General features: G+C 38.9%; 2 protein-coding genes across 4 annotated transcripts in view; both read right to left on the reverse strand.

The window, feature by feature from the left end:
* Positions 1-1,276: 1,276 nt before the first annotated feature.
* On the reverse strand, positions 1,277-4,471 carry LOC148868595 (laccase-12-like). Its single transcript, XM_088972116.1, has 6 exons — positions 4,303-4,471; positions 4,082-4,233; positions 3,737-3,981; positions 3,410-3,538; positions 1,740-2,696; positions 1,277-1,626 (listed from the first exon to the last, which is right to left on the reverse strand). The coding sequence occupies exons 1-6, from the start codon at positions 4,414-4,416 to the stop codon at positions 1,496-1,498; spliced, it is 1,728 nt and encodes a 575-aa protein (XP_088828242.1). The 5' UTR covers positions 4,417-4,471; the 3' UTR covers positions 1,277-1,495.
* Positions 4,472-11,331: 6,860 nt separating this feature from the next.
* The window catches only part of LOC148868596 (Tetratricopeptide repeat (TPR)-like superfamily protein), a 62,493-nt gene continuing 53,051 nt past the window's right edge, over positions 11,332-20,773 (reverse strand). For all 3 annotated transcript variants that reach the window (XM_088971791.1, XM_088971793.1, XM_088971792.1), the window contains exons 18-19: positions 16,128-16,391; positions 11,332-12,295 (exon numbers count right to left, since the gene is read on the reverse strand). In XM_088971791.1, coding sequence (XP_088827917.1) covers positions 11,600-12,295; positions 16,128-16,391 — 960 coding nt within the window. In that variant the 3' untranslated portion in view covers positions 11,332-11,599. The remainder of the gene's footprint in view (positions 12,296-16,127; positions 16,392-20,773) is intronic.

Here is a 20,773-nt window from a genome sequence, read left to right on the forward strand (position 1 = left end):
CCTGCCAACCCTCAACAAATTTTCATCCAGACTAGTATTAAGGCTATGTTTGGTTTCCCTGTATTTCCCTTCCTTTCCCTACCTTTTCCTTCAAACCAAACATAGCCCGAGTCTTCCAGACACATTGGGCACATGTTTTCATTTGGCCTTGTTTGGAAAATGTAGAACCTACAAAGGGATCTCAGTTTACCAGAATATGAGAATCAATACATCACTTTCATAGTTTAAAGTTTAAACTTTAAACAAGTGAAACCATATCTGAACTTACCTGTAAATGATCTTGTTGACATCCTTCCCCATGTCAGTTGATTAATTCTGTGTCTTGGTTGGTCTTAGGGGCCACCATGGTTCTCTGAAACATCCCAGTATATGCACAACTACATCCAATAGCATACGTTTCAACTCAGCTTCTAGGAAAATTGGTGATACGATCTCAGTGAAATGTGAACAAACCAGTGGTGTGTTTGCATTTCATCCAATAGCAGATTTTTCTCCTGGATATGAACCTATCCTTAAGCTTTTTTTTTTTTTGCCAAGTGGCTGCTCTCAGACGCAAACCCGCTTTCTCAAATTTGTACTTTACCATTACACCAAGCAATGACCCCTCGTTGTGTTCCAATTTTCCACGAGTCTACGATTTCCTTTTCAATCAGGGCACGAGTCTTCGTTTTCCAATTTTAATAGTATATCTCTCAAGTTCCATATGAACCCTTATCGATTGTGTACCTATTGACCAAGGGGCTATTTGATTATGGCTTAAGTGGCCGAAATAACTCTTCCTCTGTTTCTTCGGTACTTTCTTCAGAGATAAATTTTTAATGATTTGATGAATATAACTTGCAGGTTGATAGGATTTTATCAAATGTCAAGATCATCACAGAACTTGGACCTACAAGTTTTATTCCTTGAATTTGCCATTCTGAAACTAGAAACAAGATAAAGTGAAGATATTTCTGTATTTATGTTTCTTATGGTTCTCAAATGGCTTCAACTTTCAACTACTTGTTTGCTTACTAGTGGTCCTTTTTATTTGTTTTGTCATTCTGTAGATTTTGGATTTCCAATCGGCAATTGCAGTTTGCAAAAACAGAGGCATTTGAAGAATATGAAACGCTTGCCTCTTGTTAAGAGTTAAGAGCTGCACTGGGACCTTCAAAGTTCGTGACTGGATCAGGTGAGATGCTCTTCTGAAGTTTGTTCTCTGACAGTGGAAGGTTCGGCCTAGCTAGAACATACAAATGTTTCGGTTTCTTGACTAAATTTTGCACTCTAAAAATTTGGTTGTAAGACAACACCACCCGTTGTATATTAGTAAAAAGGAAAAGAAATAAAGAAAAAGAAATAAGAGAGGAAAAACAAAAGAAGAACATGGTCTCCGAATGAGGCGAACAATACAGAGCAGATAAGCCTAACAAAAGACAAGAAACAGAAATCCCGGTCTCTAACAGATACAAATCAATCAACAGCAACTTTCGGCTGTTTGTCGTTGAATATCTTAACAAGGAGGAAGATCAGCTGGAGGAGGTTCTAAGGACTGCAACTGCCCGACTCCATTCTCTACCAGGAAGGCCATAGCCAATCCCCAGGTGATGTGAATGTCCAAGTGACAATGCATCAGCCAAACTCCTGTTTTTTTTTTCCCAAATAAAATAAATGAACACATCAGATTGGTGGAACTATAATTGAAGATACAGAGGAGGTAATACCAAATAAGAACATAATTAGAGTTGGTGTTTTACCTGGATTATCAGCAACAAATCTGATCACTGCCCATCCATTCACTGGAACTGCAACAGTATTCCTCATTGGTGGATCGACAAGATTGAACTTAGCCGTGTCAGTTTGCGGATTGAAATTCCCAAAGCCCTCTGCAACAATGTAGAAATCATATCCATGGATATGAATTGGGTGGTTCTCGGCTGAGAAGATACTTGTACCCTGTAATACAAGTTGCACCCTCGAACCAAACTTGAGTTTGTACACCTTGGTTCCTGGAACAGGCTGCCATAACGCTCGGCTGACGTTGCCCGTGTAGTCGAACTGAACTGGTGGGACAGCAGGGAAGTCGGTGGTGTAAACTCCTGGGATGCCTTGTTGGTAAGCTTGCAGTATAGAGAAGTCGGATGGGAGCACGAAAGAGACATTATTCATGCTAGCAGTTAAGCGGGTGCCATTTGGGCCTTGACATCTACTCCGGCTGAACCTGGGTGGACAGTTGAAGAGGCCTAGGCCTACCGTGAAGAAAAGGTTCTCATCAATGTCGGTGGGGACATCAACCTTGGATGGACTCTTGAGTCTGGCTGCGAAGGCGGTGGCTGTGGGAGTGTCGTTGTAGGCAGGCAACGACGGGAAGATGGGTTGCACGGACAACCCCTTCTTCGGGCAGGGGGCACTCTTGTACTCAAGGATGGCAGTGGGGGTGGTGTTATCGAATGCTGCATTCTGAGCACTCTGGTAAGCACGCGCAGCTATGTAGTACCGGCCGGGTGGCTGATTGGTGGTGATGAGGACGTCAGTGGTCTGGCCCGGTCCCAGCATCAGGACCGAGGTGGTGAAAGGTTTTGTATAGGAAGCATCGGCGGCAACGACAGTCATCTGGTGGTTGGCAACGGTGAAGAAGAGCTCTTGATTTAATGCCGCGTTAATGACTCTGAGAAGGTTGGTCTCGCCGGAGTCCACCGGAATTATTACAGTATCTGCATGGTAATCACTGATCAGATCAGTAAGCTTTCGTTTTGACTTGCTACTCACAGAATTCTTAAAAACAGCAGCAACAACAATAAGTGGAGCAATGGATGCATGGTCCGCCCAGAGGGGTACCTTGCTGACCTCTGGGTGGGGGCTTGGATTGGCCACATCATCCTTCCACGTGGTAAAATATGGCAGGTAATGTCATGAAGCTCCTTAATTACTTAATTGCTCGGACTAGAGATACAGAAAAAGAACCCCAATCAAGTCATACCTTGTTTAGGCCATATATATACAATATGAAGGGATGATATGGCAGATTTGAACTGCCCTAAAGGAACTTTTTTGTATTTGCCAACTGTCAAGTCTTTCAGTCCACGTCAGTTTAATTTGTGCTCCACATTGTATAGGTGGTGTTCCCAACAAATATTAACTCTTCAAAGTTTGAAACAAATTAATTGCCTTAACTTTTTGTTTCTCTACTTTTTTTCTCTTTATTCCCCAAACCAAACCAAATCCTATATAGTGACAAATGAGCTTCAATCGGCCCCCAAGCCAGTCTATGAAAATGAAATATATTATTTTATGAAACAACTGCAAAAGGTCTACGTGTACTTAGTACTCACTAGTTACTAGTTACTACTTAATATAAAAAAGAAAAAAAAAAAAGTCTACGGGGTCAGTAGCTAGTCATTAAGTTAGTGAGAAATTAAAAACAGACCTTGGGAGGAGCAGTTGTAGAGGTCACCGGGTTGACCATTGATGGTATATGCATCAGACACATTTGGAGCTGCTCCTGTTCGGGTTGCTTGCCGCACGACGTCAATGGGGTTGGCATCCCACCATTCACCTGCTCATCATACACTCAATTGACCACCCCGATCACTTCAATTATCATTTCAGTATGAAATTAATTATGAAATCCAAGCTACTTATCTCTGTCATCAGTCCGAGCCCATCAAAGTTATAATATAACCAGAGTGATTAGTTCCTTTAATATGAGAATCAAATTGAAGATAGAGAATTGAACTACATATATGTTACGTACCAAGAAGAATGGGTGCTTCACGCCTGGGCTTAGTGAATGGGTAGGAAGAACCCAGTCTGGGGTAGATAATTAGAGCTCCATAAACAGTGGCTCTGAGCCATGAACTATGAGCATGCCACCACAGTGTTCCTTCTTGTCCCTCGATCGTGAACCGATAAGTGTATCGCCCTCCTGGTTGGATGGGACACTGAGTAACAAATTCTGGCCCATCCGCCCACCCAGTTCGCATTTGACGAATGCCATGCCTGAAGGAGAAGAAGAAGACAGACAGACAGACAGAAGAATAAGAAATAGATTATCACTGTGATTATATGTGTATGAGTACTTATGCAAGGTGGCATTTACCAGTGGAGCGTAACATTGTATCTGGCTCGGTTTACAACGTTGATGACTAGTGTGTCCCCATTTCTTACTTCCAAGGTTGGCCCTGGATATTGTCCATTAACCGTAATTATGTTGTGGGTTTTGCACAGCCTCTTCACTGGCGTTGCTTGAACCTGTTTCAATTCAATTATCAGAAAAATACTATGTTTTACTGCAAGAAGAAGAAGAAGAAGAAGACATACAACGAAGTCATGGTAATGAGTTTCTGGGTTCGCCAAGGACACGGGTTCAGAAGCAAAGAGGAGTAGGAGGCCTAGAAAGAAGCACCATGGCTTGACACTGATGTAAAATTCCATCCTTTACTAAGTCCTTGTATTGAAGGAAAGGTAAGGTGGTAATGCGGGAGAGACTAAGAAAGGCTCCTTTATATGACATTAAAATGGGGAGGAAAGAGAGTGGTTATGAGGTTGGCAGATTAGGTTTTGATTTTTTTAAGGCATGGTTAAATCCTAGGGGAGTTGGTGCACCCACTAGCCTATCAGAAGTTGAAAATTTCATTAGTTCTTGCCTCAGAAGTCTTCCAAATGGGTTGGATTTCAATTTTCAACAAAACATAATATTATTGTTTTTTATTCCATTGATGTAGGTATAGTCTTTATTTTTGGTAATTGATGAACACTATTTTTTCACTTGAGCCTTCCTTTGGTCACAGACAAAAGAATGAAATCTTACTCATCACTTTATACTCTTATGTCAAGCAGAGAATATATATATAGTCAAAGCCATTTTTCATTTTTAAAAGAAATTAACCTCTCCATTCTCACACCTGGGGTTTGTTGAATTGGATGTGGTTGAGGTGATATCTGGTTAAATTAATAAGGGAGAAAAAGCAATCTTAAATTAATTATTATTTTTTCTTTTATTTTTGCTTTCAATTGCCATTTTGGCCTTTTCATTTGCATGGATGGTATAGATTAAAAGAGGGAGAACCTCCAAGGTCTGAAGTGAAATTAAATCCTCCACACATTATAATTTGAGTCTGATCTGATGCCAACCATCATCAATAGGATTAGGTTTGAATTGATCATGCATGGCCCACCAAATCATAGTTGGGACCGTCCAACCTACAGGCATCTAAACAGGAACAACTTCATAAACTCAACTTAGCTTTATCGTGTTCATATTGTTAACAAATGACAACTTAGCTTTATGGTTACCTTTCAAATGATAAGTCTACCTAGCACAAAGCTTGGACTAAAGACTCTCCGTCTAAACAATAGCCGCGTCATTGTCTCGACCTTCATCCTTTTATTATGGTATATACATAATTATTCGGTTACAGGTAATTAAGCAGTTAAGCTAACAACTTTTACATTGATTAGTCTTAAGATTGATGGAATGCGTTAAGTCAATAGCACTTTAGCATCTAGGACCATAATAGATAATTTATCGACTAAGTCATTAGAAAGTTGAAAACTTTGTTGTTTATGGAGATTAACATATTTGAACAGGCCAATCTGAACCAAGCTTCAATGGGTTGTATGACCTTATGGCATTGTGGGCTACATTATTTGACCTCCATGGTTTAATTTGGGCTCCAACGAGTTCACATATGTGCCCTGTATTGGAAATATCTTTCGATGATGACATCATCATTTCTGATACTATCATCGGAGGATATTCTCAATACACGGCAGGGATGTGCTGTGGGACATTGTGGGGCCCTTATGGGGCACATATCTGAAGTCGTCTGCAACGTGAAGGCCACTGATCTCATCCATATCATTTCGGGTTATGTACTAGAGTTGAAATCTGCTACCCACAAAACATTACAGTCCCATATCAGAAACATTTCTTCATGAATGACGACATATAAAGTCGGCGTTCTTGTGGGCTTTAAGGATGCTTGAATTGAAAAAATGAGCAATAAATTCAAGCCCAAAGAGATTTTTTTTTTTTTTTTCTTTTTTCTTTTTTTTTTTTCTTTCAGGCAAATGAGAAGCCCCAGTTGGTCTTTAAAGTCAATACGCCATACGTTAAACATGATGGTAGCAAAATTTCGAAGGAATGATAAGAAGAGAAATCGAAAATTCTGATCTTAAGTTTCTTACAGCCCAAGTAAACATGATTTTCTCTTCAAAAACTGCTTTAGGGTGTTTCTGCAAAGTGAGTGGCAACCGTTAAATCTCTTCCCTTGAAAGGAAGTTTAGATTGAGAGAGACAGAGAGTTAGTTAGAATTAGTTGGGTGAACAAGAATAGAAATAAATATCAATTAGGTAAGAAAAGGAAAGTTCGTTATCGACTTGAAATTGAGGTTCTGAAAAAGGAAACAGTGAAAATGTGACGTCTGTCTTGCAACTTTTTCCACTTATCTTTCCTTTCTGGTGATGGTTAGGCTCCCCATCTCGCATGCTTTATTTTTTTAACAATCTACTTCACAATTTCAAGATAAAAATCCACAACGAAGCACCAGAAAAGATTTCCGAGTTTGCTAACTTAACTAACACACACACATTCATTAGCTAACAATATTTTCATCCGCACAGTGTTTTTGAGGGTCCTACCACGCTACCACCATGATGGAATATGGTCATTAGGTCATGCTTTTTAGGTTACAATTTAGTGAATAGAGGAGTGCTAACTTAGCAAGAACGATGATGAATGTTTAGAGGTAGCCATCCTGTACTTAAATCCCCCAACTTTGTTTGTGAGAAAGACCTCTTTGAACTTTTAGATTACAGTATTTTGCCCTCTTACCAATTAACGGGATTGATTTGAAGATAAAAATTATGAAACGCATTCAAGATTCTATGTACTGATAAGTGATAACAAAACATATCTAAGTGATGAAAATAACCATTCTGAAATATAAATCGTTCTAATGGTGTTGCCAAACCCACCATTCTCAAGGTTTTTTCAAGATAAAAGGATATTTGAAGGACATCAGAGAAATAGGATTTTAAAATAACCAAGTTAAAACGATAAAATGATCTCATAAATTAATATAAAGAGTAGTTTGGAGTTTTATAAATGTTTAAACGAATGTTTCATGAAGTTAACGGACGAAATGCCAACAATAGGGGCACCCGTCTAAATCAGAATCAATTTTTTTGGAGTGATTTGATTTGATGGATCTGCTCTTCACACATAGGTGCCTCACAGGCACATCCACCTTTGTATTGGGAACATTTCCCGTGAATAATAACTTCTAAGTACAGGAGATGTTCCCAATGCGTGGCAATATGTGCGTATGAGACCGGTGTGAGGTGCCTTATGTGAGGAACAGATTCAGTCTCGTTGAATTGAACCAGAGTACCTATTGGATTGGGTTGGATTGAACCAATATCCAGCCCATTGGTAGAAGATAAAAATACAGGTGTTAATGGACCAGATTTCGGTTGGAGCCAATCTAAATTAAACTGAACTTGAACAGACTGGATGGTCCAAACATTGAATTGAATTAGTCCAAAATGGTCCAGAGTATTCACCAGATTTAATTGGACCAAGTCCATCTACAATGATTTCATACTGGACCAGATCAGATTGGACCAAATCCAAAGCAATTGACACCCCTATTCTCAATTATCTTCAATACTCGGTACATTCTAGACTAAACCTATGTAAGAAAGGGACATTTTGGTAATTGACCAAACGGTGCAGGAGAATGCCATCACCATGAACTTTCCTCTTCAAAATCTACTCATTGCTTGTGTCGTCTACTGATATTGGATGGTGGTGAATGATTGTGAGTTGTGACAAACTAATAAGAAGGTATTTTGATACTCTTCTAGAAGAAACCATAACCCAATCTAAGTCCTGTTTTCTATAATGTTGGCTTAAATTGGAAATATATCATGATGATGCAGCCATGTAGGGTGTGTTTGGTAACTTCTGAAAAAATTGGGCCCTGTTCCTCATAAGCTACTTTTTTGTTTTAAAAAATGACTGGAGTCTGCAGAATTTTCAATTTTTCCATTCAACATCCTGTGATTAATTAAAAAAAAGGATTTTTTTCCTGAAAAAGTAAGCATCCTTTGTGATTTTAGAACTGTAAGGCATAAACAAGGATCAAAATATCAAAATGTATTAATACCATACATATTTATCTTTGAGATATAATATAAAGGTTTTCTTGGTTTCATTTGTTTTAAAAGTAACATTACATGATATGAGATTTAAAGGGGGTGTTTGACAATATGGTTGGTTCTTTAAAAACAAAAACAAAAACAAAAACAACTATTACATCAGTAAAATTATTTTGTATTTATAGACCATGGTTTTTAAAATCAACTTGATGATCAAACTGGTCAGGGGTCCAATTACCGGTTCGAACCCGAACGATCGGCCCATTTTGATAAAAAAATAAAAAAATTAATATTTTGAAAAACAGTCAAACCGTTCAAACGGTTTGAATGGTTAACCGGCCGGTTCAACAGTTTGTTGACCAAAATCAACAATTTTTGGAGAAAAAGCGATTTGGGGAAAAAACGGAACCAGTTCTTGGTTTTTCCGGTCCGGCCATCCGGTCCCCAGTTTTTGAAAACCATGTTATAGACCCCTTCCGTTACTTTTTAGTGGACAGTAGCGTTAAATAACTATTATGCCCATACTAATTTCTCCAATCAACTTAGTAGATTTTTTTTTCTAATTTCAATTTTACCCTCGAATATTTAATATGAGTAAATATGTTTTAGTATTTCATTTTTTACCACATAAACAAACCCATTTTCGGGTAAAGAGAGGTTTAAGAGTTTTTTTTAAAGGTTTAAAAGTATTTTAGTCTATATGAGGGTATAATCGGCATTATAACATGTTTAGGTTCTTGACATCAGCAGTTGCAGTTAGATTTTTAACGGTAAAGTAGCAGGAGTCTATAAGTCCCTTTATCCCCAAATGTCAGGGTAGGTAGGTTTGAGGGAGGTCATAGTTGAGGGAAGTTTTTTATCAAACAAACCAAGATAGCTTTAAGGGACTTACCCTACTTTTTATGCAAATGCTAGAGTAAATCCCATTATACACAATGATGCAAACAGCAAATCTGGGCTTATGATCTTACCCCCCCCCCAAAAAAATATATATATATATATATATATATATTTCTGGGTTCATGAATTTCATAGTTTGACATCACCCGACTCACTTCCCTCTCTATAAGATTTATGCTTTTCCTACATTGCAGTGCTTTTCTGTAATAGGTTTATCTATTGGCCCACTTAGGAAGGAGTGCAAAAACATATATGTACATTACGAAACCTTGAATTTTGTAATATTTTATATGTATTTCTACAATACATATTTGTATTTGTACTCTATCCAAACTGAGCCATTAGAATTTAGAAATGGTTTGTTTTTGGATGCCACTCTTCTAAATAGTAAATATAACCATGGTAATAACTAAGGGGATGTTTGGAACCAAGGCCGTTTTTCAAAAAAAAAAAACGGTGTCATGTCGGATCTACATAGGTGTTTCAACAAACACCCATGTATCTCAGTTTTTGGTTCAGCCAGTTATTAAAAAATTGGGCATGCCTCGAAAATCGAGACCCCACGGATGCATGAAAATCCGCTTCCCCCAACGGTTGATTGATGTGTATCCTATGTAGTGCTTACCTGTTAGCACATAAATGAAAAACGGTGATGAAAATCACCTTACCAAACAGTATAGTGTTGGAAGCATGAACATTTTTTGTGAAAAACGGGTCTTAAAAGCATGAACATCTTTTCTTGAAAATTAGTCCCAAAAAAACCCACACTTCCAAAAACCATGTAAAATGATGAAACTTTGTCCCTTTATTCTCTTTTATTTGAAAGTTTGTTCTCTTTATTCAAGGCATCAACAAATGACTCAAGTTTGCCGAGACATATCATCTTGGCAATGAGTGTCAGCGAGTCAGGCTCTCTTTCAGACCAATACATGAAAACGGTTTCCAGCCACCAGTGTGGCCCGAAGAAATATGAAGCAATTGACTTTCATTAGTTCTTGAGAGGGCTACAGTTTTGATAATTGATTGAACTGTATTGACTTAGCCGCAAAGTACTTACCACCTGAACCAACTTATATGCCGGCTTTTCGAGTTTTTCACCAAATATAGCTTCTGAATTTTCCATATGGGGCCAACCCTGCAACCAAGAAAACAGAAAACCACTGCATGAAGAGACCGGATCTGCCCCTCAAACAGGGCGCCTCATACCAACCTTACAGGCACATTCCACGCATTGGGAATATCTCCCGTACTTGTACGTTATTATTATTCATGGGAGATGTTCCCAATGCATGGTGAGAGGTGCATGTGAGGTGGTCGGTGTGAGGCGCCCTGTGTGAGGAGCAGATCCCAATTCCTGCATTAAAGCCCTAAACGGGCATTCAATATAAAGCGAATGATTTCTATATAAGGGATTTCCTTGACTTGGGCATAGGCCACGCCATAGTAGGTGAAGCAAGCCATTCATCACCGGTTTTCCTATCCTCAATAATCAGTAGTCAGCATTGTATTTATTGCAGAATAAAGTCATCTCCTACCCAAGAGTCGCACCAGCCAGGGCTGCGAACGCACTGGGCCGGCGACCACTAAGTACAGTTAGATCCACTCCGATCTCGGATAGAAATCATTCGTGGAAAGTGAAAATCAGGCTCTAGACAATAGACACACCAAATCAGAGATTCGGAACTCAGAAGCAAGCACATCGGTGAACCACCATCTGAAGCGAGTTTTTATTCATAAGATTTCGTCTGTGTCGACTCAAGGACCCCGGGTTCAGCGGTGGTGTGGAACGGTGGATGAAGAGCGAGGACACCTCTCGTTCAAGCAGCACTGTTGATATGGAATCCCAAGGGTTTGTATATTCCAACAGGTTTCCGTGTGCTCGAACCTGATAGGCTGATCTTGCCATCATCCATTTAAAAAGACACAAGGGAGAAAATAGAAAACACCTCAAAGTATATGCAATAAAGTAGAAAGTCGGTTCCACCATGAGTATGCATACTTTGCCCGTAGAGAAATCCATTCATCTCCACAAAACGTGGGCCTGATCTTGTACGTTGTACATGGTCATACTGAACGACGAATTTATTCTTTCGAGTCCACTAGAACAAATTAAAGGCCCAAACTTCAACAAAGCCTCGGGCTAAATTTTATGATGAACAAATCCTTCACAATCTTCTCGACTTGGAAACATGCCTAAACAAACACATTGATATTTATTTAGTATATATTTTCTCTGCAATCTAATGGAACAAAAAACGCCGAGAAATCATTTGGAGTGAACAAAATGAAAAGAAATAGAGCACCACCAGTCTAATCAACCTCAAAATTACAATGAAATGTCCTGATGAAAAGCAATTAAAAACAAAAATGCAAAAGAAAAGAAACAATGGAACACAAATTACACAACTCAAATGGCAATGCCCACTTTGGTGGGAGAGAAGATTGCAGAACCAGATTTGCCACCCTGAAGTAGCAAAAACATTGGTGGATCAAGCTGTAAACTGGACAACTCTTATGAACACTAGTGGGAATCTGCATTCATGATGTCATTAACTATATTTGTTGTTTCAATGCCTCCAACAGCTTCAGCTTTGATTCACATATTTTAAGAAACTCAGAAAGTACTGTACATTGGCCAGTTATTATTTTCCTTGCAACATCAACCGGACTCCATGATTGCAATGCCTGGCAAATCCGATCACCAACTTCAAGGTTACCTGCAGAAGAAGCCAAAGATTCTAGAATCTGGAAAACCAGCCCAGGTCCTTCACCAAGTCCTTTTCTCTGGAGAGGAGATAACAGAGTATCCAGATTTTCATCCTCTTGCCTGTGTATTTGCTCCTTCAACCATGTTGTGATCTCCTGTATTGCATCATGCAATGATAGAATCGAACTATGTATTGCCTGACACATTGGAGAGTTTACCTGATCTGCAGGACCACTTTTCTTCTTTTTCTTGCCAGATGGGAGCAAGGATCGAACACAAGATTGAATTACAAGACTGTACCAAGTCAGTGGTTCTGTTACCATCTGTACCAAAATTGGTAAATCAACTCCAGGAGATTTTCTAACCGGTTGCATCATTCTCAGCCCCTCAAGGAAATATTTCTGAACCAGGTTATTGACTAGGTGCCATGAACTTGGCCAGGATCTCTCTCCAACTAGCACCTCAAGCTCTTGGGAGCTTAAGTTCCATGCATGCAAAAACACCGCAAAGTTCATCCACTCAACCACGTCCAAACTAAATGCCTGTTTCAGATTACACCAGTACAAAAGTAAATCTTTGTTAAATGAGAATCTAGATCACTGCTCTGAAAGCATATTACTACCAAATGATCTACTAAAGCACATTCTGTAAATAAGAACCAAGCAAAGAATAAAATATCAATAAATTCACTAACCAAATTCCATAAATATTAATAAAGAATGGGAAAGACAAAAACTTGGAAATCCATCAGAAAGCAACTCAGAAATTAAGAAAATGTGGAAGAACAAGGTGCCAAAATTCCTCGAAGCTTTGACATACATGCAACTAAACAGTGTTCAATCAATTAAAAAATTATGTTATTATATTATCAATTTAGAGAGCAACTATAAAATTAAAAACAGATAAGTTAAAACATGTTTTAAAATGCAGAGGTGTGACACGAGGCATTCCACTACCTAGAGGTGTGAGGCGTAGATCAGGACTTAAGAGGATTAGCTCTAGTTGAAAGGGGGGGTCTTGTCGAAGCGTAGGCGAGTGAGTGAGCCGGGGCGGGACTAAGTCCACGAAAAAGCTTAAAAATTATGGTATAAAGTAACAATAAACTAAAACAATATCAGAAAACATCCCCTGCATAAGCAGGTGGAAAGAAGAGCTCTCATCCCAAGTCCCATCTCCACTGGCCCTGTAAAAGCTTCCCAAGCATTGACCTTGGATTCCATCTAAATGAGTTTATCACTTTAGAAGCTAAAGCCCTAACCTCTGCAATGTGATTCCAACGTGTCCAGATGTGTTAGAATTTGGAATCATTATGCATCTATCCTATAACAAACTCAGTCATAATGAATCTATCAAATCTTATGCATAGAAACATCCAGCAAAAGGCTTAACCATTTGATACAAGGTAGGTCGATGTCATGTAGCCAAAGTAGGATAAGAAAAGCATTGAAAGAGAAAAGAAAGCTTTTCCCATAACTATCATCGTTACTATTGCCCAGTAAAACAAGATCTCACCCCCATTTTTCTTTTATACACAAACACAGGGGCTTCAACCCTCTTATACTTTTTTTCTGATGCAAAACAAGGTCTCACCCCCATTTTTCTCCATCTTATTTTTGACCCATGTTATGTTTTCACTATTTCATAAGACTTTTCATTTTATCTGTGTATATTTTAATTTTTAAGTTGTGTTCTTCTTGTTAGGTGTCCTTTTGTTTACAAATGGTTGGAGGCAACGAAAGAATAGGGAATCTTTGCTGAACACTGAAGAACTCTATATTCCTTATTGATCAGTGAGATTTCTTTGTTAGCATCAGTGTATAAGTCTTTATTTATGTTGGTTTAGTGGATATGGTTAGGCTTATGATTTGGCTATATTTGTAATTTATTATACTTGTCCACATAGCATCTCTTTGGTTGCTTAGCTGTTTATGTCAATGGATGTTCTTATGAGTTATGTCCAATTATGAAATGGTATTAATTACCAAAAAAAAAATAGATTTCAGAATTTAATTTCTTTAATTGCATTGTTTCACTATTGTATTCTTGTATTGATGATTTGGCTTAAATTATTGAAACTTGAAAGACATGAACATGAACATGATGTCAAGTAAAGCTCATATTTATATAATAGTATGATCATATCAAATAGCAATGCAATTAAGGATATAATTGTTTATTGCTTAAAATTGAAGTTGAACTTGATCATACCCATGGCATCTATTGAATTATGATTTATGAAAGTGGTTTAAATGTCAGACTCACTACCAGTCCACTACTATAGTACTACTACTACCTATTTATGTTATGTCAATAGGCTAAAAATTAGTACAAGGTCATTCATTTTCATAATTTTGAAGGGGTTCAGGTATTTTTATAGTTTTTTTGACAATTTTTAGAAAAATCAGAAAAAATCTTACAATTTACGATACGACTACGCTTTTCAGAACATTGCCCCAATCCAATCAGATTATATATGCATACCTTTAAATAATTAATATATATCTCGGCAAAAGTAGTTTAACTATTGTAAGTGCATAAAGGGTCATATACTCAAATAATCAATAACATTTATTTTTTAGCTTATTTTTATTAATGACATGATATCTAAATCCCATCCATGACCAATCTGAATCCAATACATTGACAGCTCTATGGACCCAACAGCCAACACTCCCAGTAGAAAGACAATAGAAAGAAAGTGGAATATTTCAACGTGAAGCTGACCAGCACTCAGAACTATTATGAGATGCGTCCGAACATTCCATGAGGCTCAAACAACTCCTTCAAAACCTCAAATCCCATCCACGACCAATCTGAATCCAATACATTGACAGCTCTATGGACCCAACAGCCAACACTCCCAGTAGAAAGCCGATAGAAAGAAAGTGGAAGATTTCAACGTGAAGCTGACCAGCACTCGGAACTATTATGAGATGCGTCCGAACATTCCATGAGGCTCAAACAACTCCTTCAAAACCTCAATACTCCAAAACCTGCCTCAACTTCAGGCAAGTTTTTATGTCATTTAGTTTACTTCGATTCGTGTAGTGGAGAATTGAGTGGTTTTGCGTATGTTATTAATATTAGCATCAGACTCGTCAAAGTCAACTACTATTAGTTTTAAGCTAATTAGGAGCTGCACTTTATTATTTGTTTGAATCACTACAAGTTCTGAAAAAGCCGGTTATTCAACGCTACATTATGGTAATCAGATAAACTTTTCAGAAAGTAAAATTGAAATTTCTTTCATATTGCAATTAGGGGGATCCTGTTGGGACCCGTCCACCCCATCCAGAGGGAGGCCCAAGATTCGCATCCACCTATCTCTTACCTATTCAATACAAGGAAGAACCGCTTGACACCCACACAAGATTCCCTGTCAGAAGTCATTGCTGCAGCTTCTGAAGTTACTTATACACTCGTGTAATATCTGAGCGTACTATATAAAGGCCAGATATGGGATTTGCATTAGGGCATCAAATAATCAGACCTATCTTCAGCCTCTCTCCTCTCTCTTCCCTCAACCTTCGTTTCAGGAGGACATGTATCCCTTGAAAAGGCTCCTGTGATTAGCAGTTCTCACCAGATTCATAGGTCAATTTGATTCTCAATGCCCAAGGGAATGATGCCCAGAACCTTAAACAGTAAGTGATATCTGTAAACCTCCTGTTTCCGAGTCTACCATCTAGATATATGCTTTAATTGCTAAAAATTAAGCTTCTGCACTTTAGTTTCAAAACACAGGCATCCTATCATAGAGTTTTTTCTATTTTCCATCCAAACACCCATTGACCAAAGTTGGGTAATTTCTGTTTTATGTTCTGAGTATAGAACCCTCTACTTTTGCACATCCAGCCCTCAAATCTCAATCCAGCTTTGAATTGCCCTTACACAAAAAATTTGACAGACCATTAGCTGGTTTGCTAAACTGGGGTGTTCTAATTCCAACCCCTTCAGTCATACCCTACCCTATCCAATGACCCACCTTACTTGTAGCTCTTCATAGATATCGTTTACCATTGCTAAACTGTCAAATCAATGTGGATCTACCTGCATTTAACCAAAACCATATAATCTTGGCATGACACCAATGAAGGTGTCCCTAGAGAGTAAACAGGCCAATGCTGCACTTTCGAATCTAACATGGGTTTCCACCCACATTTAGCCAAAACCAAAGAATCTTCGCATGACACCTGTAAGGGTTTCTCACTAGAGTGCATAGGTCACATAATCAATCTTTCCCAGCTCTAATGCCTGACTCACCAGCAAATGAAATGAAGTAAAAATAAAATAAAGACCCTTACAAAACAAGATTGAATGTGGTGCCATAGATAGAAGAATGACTAGAATAGCAAGAAGACACAGATTTCATACCTCAAAACAATGTTGGCCATTTGAAACTTCAACAATCCTATCCACAGCATCAGTGAAAGAGTGGCCAAGACTTTTTGCACAGCGTTCAAGCAAACACTTCAGCTCTAAGGAGCTATTAGTATCGGAGATAGAGCCATTGGCATCTAGGTTATCCTTGAGCAAAGAGGAAGCACACTGGATAGACAGATAGATCAACCGGGGAAGAAGTGATCTCCTCTCAAGCACTTTCCATGCATTTGCTTCCCTCTCCTTAATTTGTTCGTGCTGCCAGCGGACGTAAACAAATTAGAAATATTTAGATGACATCGAAGTCCAAAACACTAAACCACAAGTTAGCAGATAAGAATCCTATGGGAACAAGCTTATGCAATCAACATGAATCTTAAAACTAAAAAAAAATATGCATGCAAACATAAGGAAACATGTCTTATCATACTCAGTAATCTTAGGTTCTTCCAACTTACTAATTAAGAAATCATTACTGCAAATGACATGCATATAAACAACAGATTCAGAAGTCACAAAGACAGAAGCATGTCTAGCCAGATCTGATTGTACACACCTCTTACTAAAAATTAAATCATTACTGCAAATGACATGCATATAAACAACAGATTCAGAAGTCAAAAAGACAGAAGGATGTCTAGCCGGATCTAACTGTACACACCTCTTAAGGAGTATTCTGGTTTCTATAACAGACTTAAAATTTATATGGATGCACATTTTTTAATCCAGATCAATCAAATATATAACATCTGGAACTTTTGTGATAAGCCAAGGCCACTAAATGCAGGTAAGGATCAGGGTAGATCCGGAATCTAAGCTCCATCAATCCTAGCTGCAGGCACTACATGGTGTGTGTGGCATCTAATTAAGTTCTTCCAACTAAGAAAAGTGTAGAATTTGAACATCATAGAGAAAAGTAGCAAAGTACATGCATATAGAACCAAAAGAAAAAACATAAATCATTACTACATGCAGACAGACGCAGAAAAGTAAAACTCAGTAAACATTACCTAGAAAGAACCATGCTACACTCAAAACTGGGGAAACATTCTACATGCTTCTCATTTTAATTGGCAAATGCAGTCTACTGAGCTTGTGAAAGCAAATATCATCATTACAAGATGGTTATTTCATGTTCCACAGGTTTTGCATCCAATTGACTGAATTAGCAGAACAAAAGTTCAAGAAAATCCGTCTACACAGAAGCAGGTAGGTACAGTTTATGTGCCTATTGCATTAATGCAATATCCCAAATGCAAGAAAGTTATCCAACACCTGTTGATCTTCCATGAAAGTAAATCACCTATACCACACAAAAAAGTGCATGCATGCAAAAATAAAAGTTGTATGAATCTCTCGTACAATATCAACACAATCATTAAGGTGGTACTGTGGCTCAATAAAGCGTTGAGTGTTTCAATCTACTGGGCCCTACTGTGGTGTAGTTGCAGTCACACCACATTCTATCAAGGCATTCTGCACTGTGATGTGGATGCTTTGACAAACAAAATACCTCAGTCAGTTATCGCAACAACACTTTACAATAATGATTGCATCTACTATGGTGTGGAAATTGTGATATAACCCAGTCCAATCCACACTATAGTGTAGACTGAACTTGGCTACACCTCAAATGAACAATTTTTACACCATCACATGGATTGGAACCTGTTAAAATAATCTAGTTGCTGATGTTAAGGTCTGTTTGGCTAATTAAAGTATTTTTATTTCGTTTTTTTCTTTCTGTTATGTCTGTTATTGTACTCAGGGGCACAAGGGTCTTTTTCCTTGTTACTTCTGCCGCCCTATATATATTAAAATAAAGGCTGGCGCCGCCAGCACTGTCACATTGCAAAACCCTTCTCCTTCTCTCCTCTCTTCTCTTCTCCTCTCTTCCTCTTATTTCTGGCCAGCCATACTATCAAGATGGTATCAGAGCGAGAATACTGATTAAAGAGAGCAGATCGAACAACCTTACTGAGAGAACAGATCGAACAGACATGCTGAACCTGGGCAGAACAGAAATCTGATTCTGGACTGAAAAAACAGCTCTACAACAGCTACTATTCTCCCTGTTTTCTCTTCTTTACCCTCCTTGGTCATGTGCCGAGTAAAAACCCTATGAGTTTGGGCGGCTGAATGCTATCGAATCTGTATACCCCTGTTTTTCTTGGATCATGTGATCCTGTTCATGTGTTAAGACAATTGTAGGTCAAGGATGACCTTTCTCAATGATTTGATTTGACTATAAGTAATAAGGATCTCTCCTGCTGATTAGTAGCTGTTAGACATTCTGGAATTCTGGTAGGTTGGGACTGTTAAAACTATATAGGTCTGAAATCTGCCGAACCTGGTTGGTACTGTTTGTGCTCAACCTGGTTGTTAAACCAAAGTGAGTGGGTGTGGACTGAGTGGAGCATTGTTTTGTGGAGTAAGGAGGGGTCCTAAGTCCGGTGTTTGGGACTGATTATCTGTTTGACCATGTCGACTGAGAATTCTGCTACTTCAGAGATTTCAGGGAGCCACAATGGAGTGAGTGGGGGAATGAATATGAGCTATCCCATGGCTGTTATTCCCTTTGATGGTCTGAATTACCTTGAGTGGTCTAGGGGAATAAAACTCTACATCACTGCTAGGAGGAAAATAGGATACATCAATGGGAGAGTGAAGGAACCGAAGTATGTAAGTGTTGAGCATGATAGGTGGAACCAAGAGAACAGTATGCTGATGTCTTGGCTCTTGGTTTCAATGCTGCCACAAGTAAGGAAGACTTTTATGTGAGCTAAAGCTGCTTGTGAGATATGGGAACAAGCGAAGTCCACCTATTCAGAGTAGATACACAATGCCAAGATATATCAACTGTAAACTGAATCCTCGACTTGCAAGCAGGGGGAGAGGAGTCTCTCGATGTACTATTCTAATTTGACATCAATATTGAAAAAACTTGATAACTATCAGAATGTGAATTGAAAGTGTGATGAAGATGTAAAGGCCTATAAGTCATTTGTATCTCAGCAACGAGTGTTTGCCTTCCTCCTAGGGCTGAATCCTTCGTATGAGTCCATCAGGGTGCAAATCTTGGGTAGTAAAGGCTTGCCATCAGTTCAAGAGGTGTCTGCCTTGGTGCAGTCAGAAGAAATCAGAATAAGTGTGATGAATGGTGTACAAGGAGAGTCAGTTGCCCTAGCTGTCCGAGGAAATTCAGATACAAATGTCGGAGATGGTTTTAAAAAGGGTGACACCCAGAAAAAATCAGATGATAAGAGCAAACTTTGGTGCACTCACTGCCAGAAGACACAACACACGAAAGATACATGTTGAGATCTCCATGGAAAACCTAAATGGGCATGGGACTTGGGTAAAAAGTCAGCACCTAATCAGGGCAAGAAACCAGGCCAGCAGAATCAAAAAAGGTATAACTCAGCTAATATGGCATCAACAAAGACTAGTCCTTTGGTAACTCAAGAGAGGCATCCCAATTCTGACCCTAAGGAAGATATTATCAACTCCTTCCGTGAACATTTGGATGTGTGGTAGGACTCTCCGCCAGATGGATTCCGGTCCTACTCCCTCTACCTCGTTTGCGTTTACATCAGATAATGCCACAGCCTTCCATGTGTGATCTCATACTACTGATTCTCCTTGGATTATTGACTCCAGAGCCTCAAACCACATGACCGGTAAGTCAAATTTGTTTCAAACATATAACCTTCTCTCTGGGAGAGATAAGGTAAGACTGGCTAATGGTTCTTTTTCTACCATAGTTGGTCGAGGCACCATACCTCTCCCACTTGGCCATACTCTTCATAATGTACTGCATGTTCCGAAATTACCTATTAATTTGCTGCCAATTAGTAGTTTGACTCACTCCTTGAACTGCTCAGTCACTTTTTTTCCGTCTTCATGTGTGTTTCAGGATTTGACCTCGGGGAAAACGATTGGTAGAGGAAGCATGGAGGATGGCCTCTACGTGTTGGAGAATAATGCTGGTCTAGTGGCCCATGAGTTCGTCAAGTGAGAGTCATCTTTCTTTTGAGTCATTAAAGGTTATTTTCCCAAAGTTGTTTGAGTCCTTGTCAGTGAGTCAATTACAGTGTCAAACATGTCAATTGAGTAAACATTGTAGAAGTTCTTTACCTTTGAGAAATAAAAGATCTGAATTTCCATTTCATATTGTTTATTCTGATGTTTGGGGCCCTGTTACTCTACCTACTGCGGCTGGTTATAAGTACTTCATTACCTTGATTGATGATTATTCTAGATACACTTGGGTTTACCCTATGCGATCTCGAGATGAAGTGCCACAAATTGTGAAAGATTTTCAACGCATGGTGTTCACTCGGTTCCAAACGGAAATCCATATCTTCCAGTCGGACAATGCAAAGGAATATTTCCATAGTGATCTCACGAAATTTCTTGCTTCGAGTGGGTCACTTCAGCGAAGCTCTTGTGCCAGGACACGCCAACAAAATGGTGTAGCTGAACGGAAGAACCGTCACCTTCTCTAAGTCGCTTGTGGCTTATTGATTCATATGAATGTGCCAAAACGGTTTTGGATGGATGCAGTCTTGTGTGCGACATAAATCATCAATCGCATGCCCTCTCGGCTACTAGAGTATAAGGCCCCACATCAGCTCTTG

Source organism: Nelumbo lutea, chromosome 2 (genome assembly GCF_056320005.1).
Source record: "Nelumbo lutea isolate HS-2025 chromosome 2, American lotus-T2T, whole genome shotgun sequence".
In the NCBI taxonomy this organism is placed as follows: Eukaryota; Viridiplantae; Streptophyta; class Magnoliopsida; order Proteales; family Nelumbonaceae; genus Nelumbo; species Nelumbo lutea.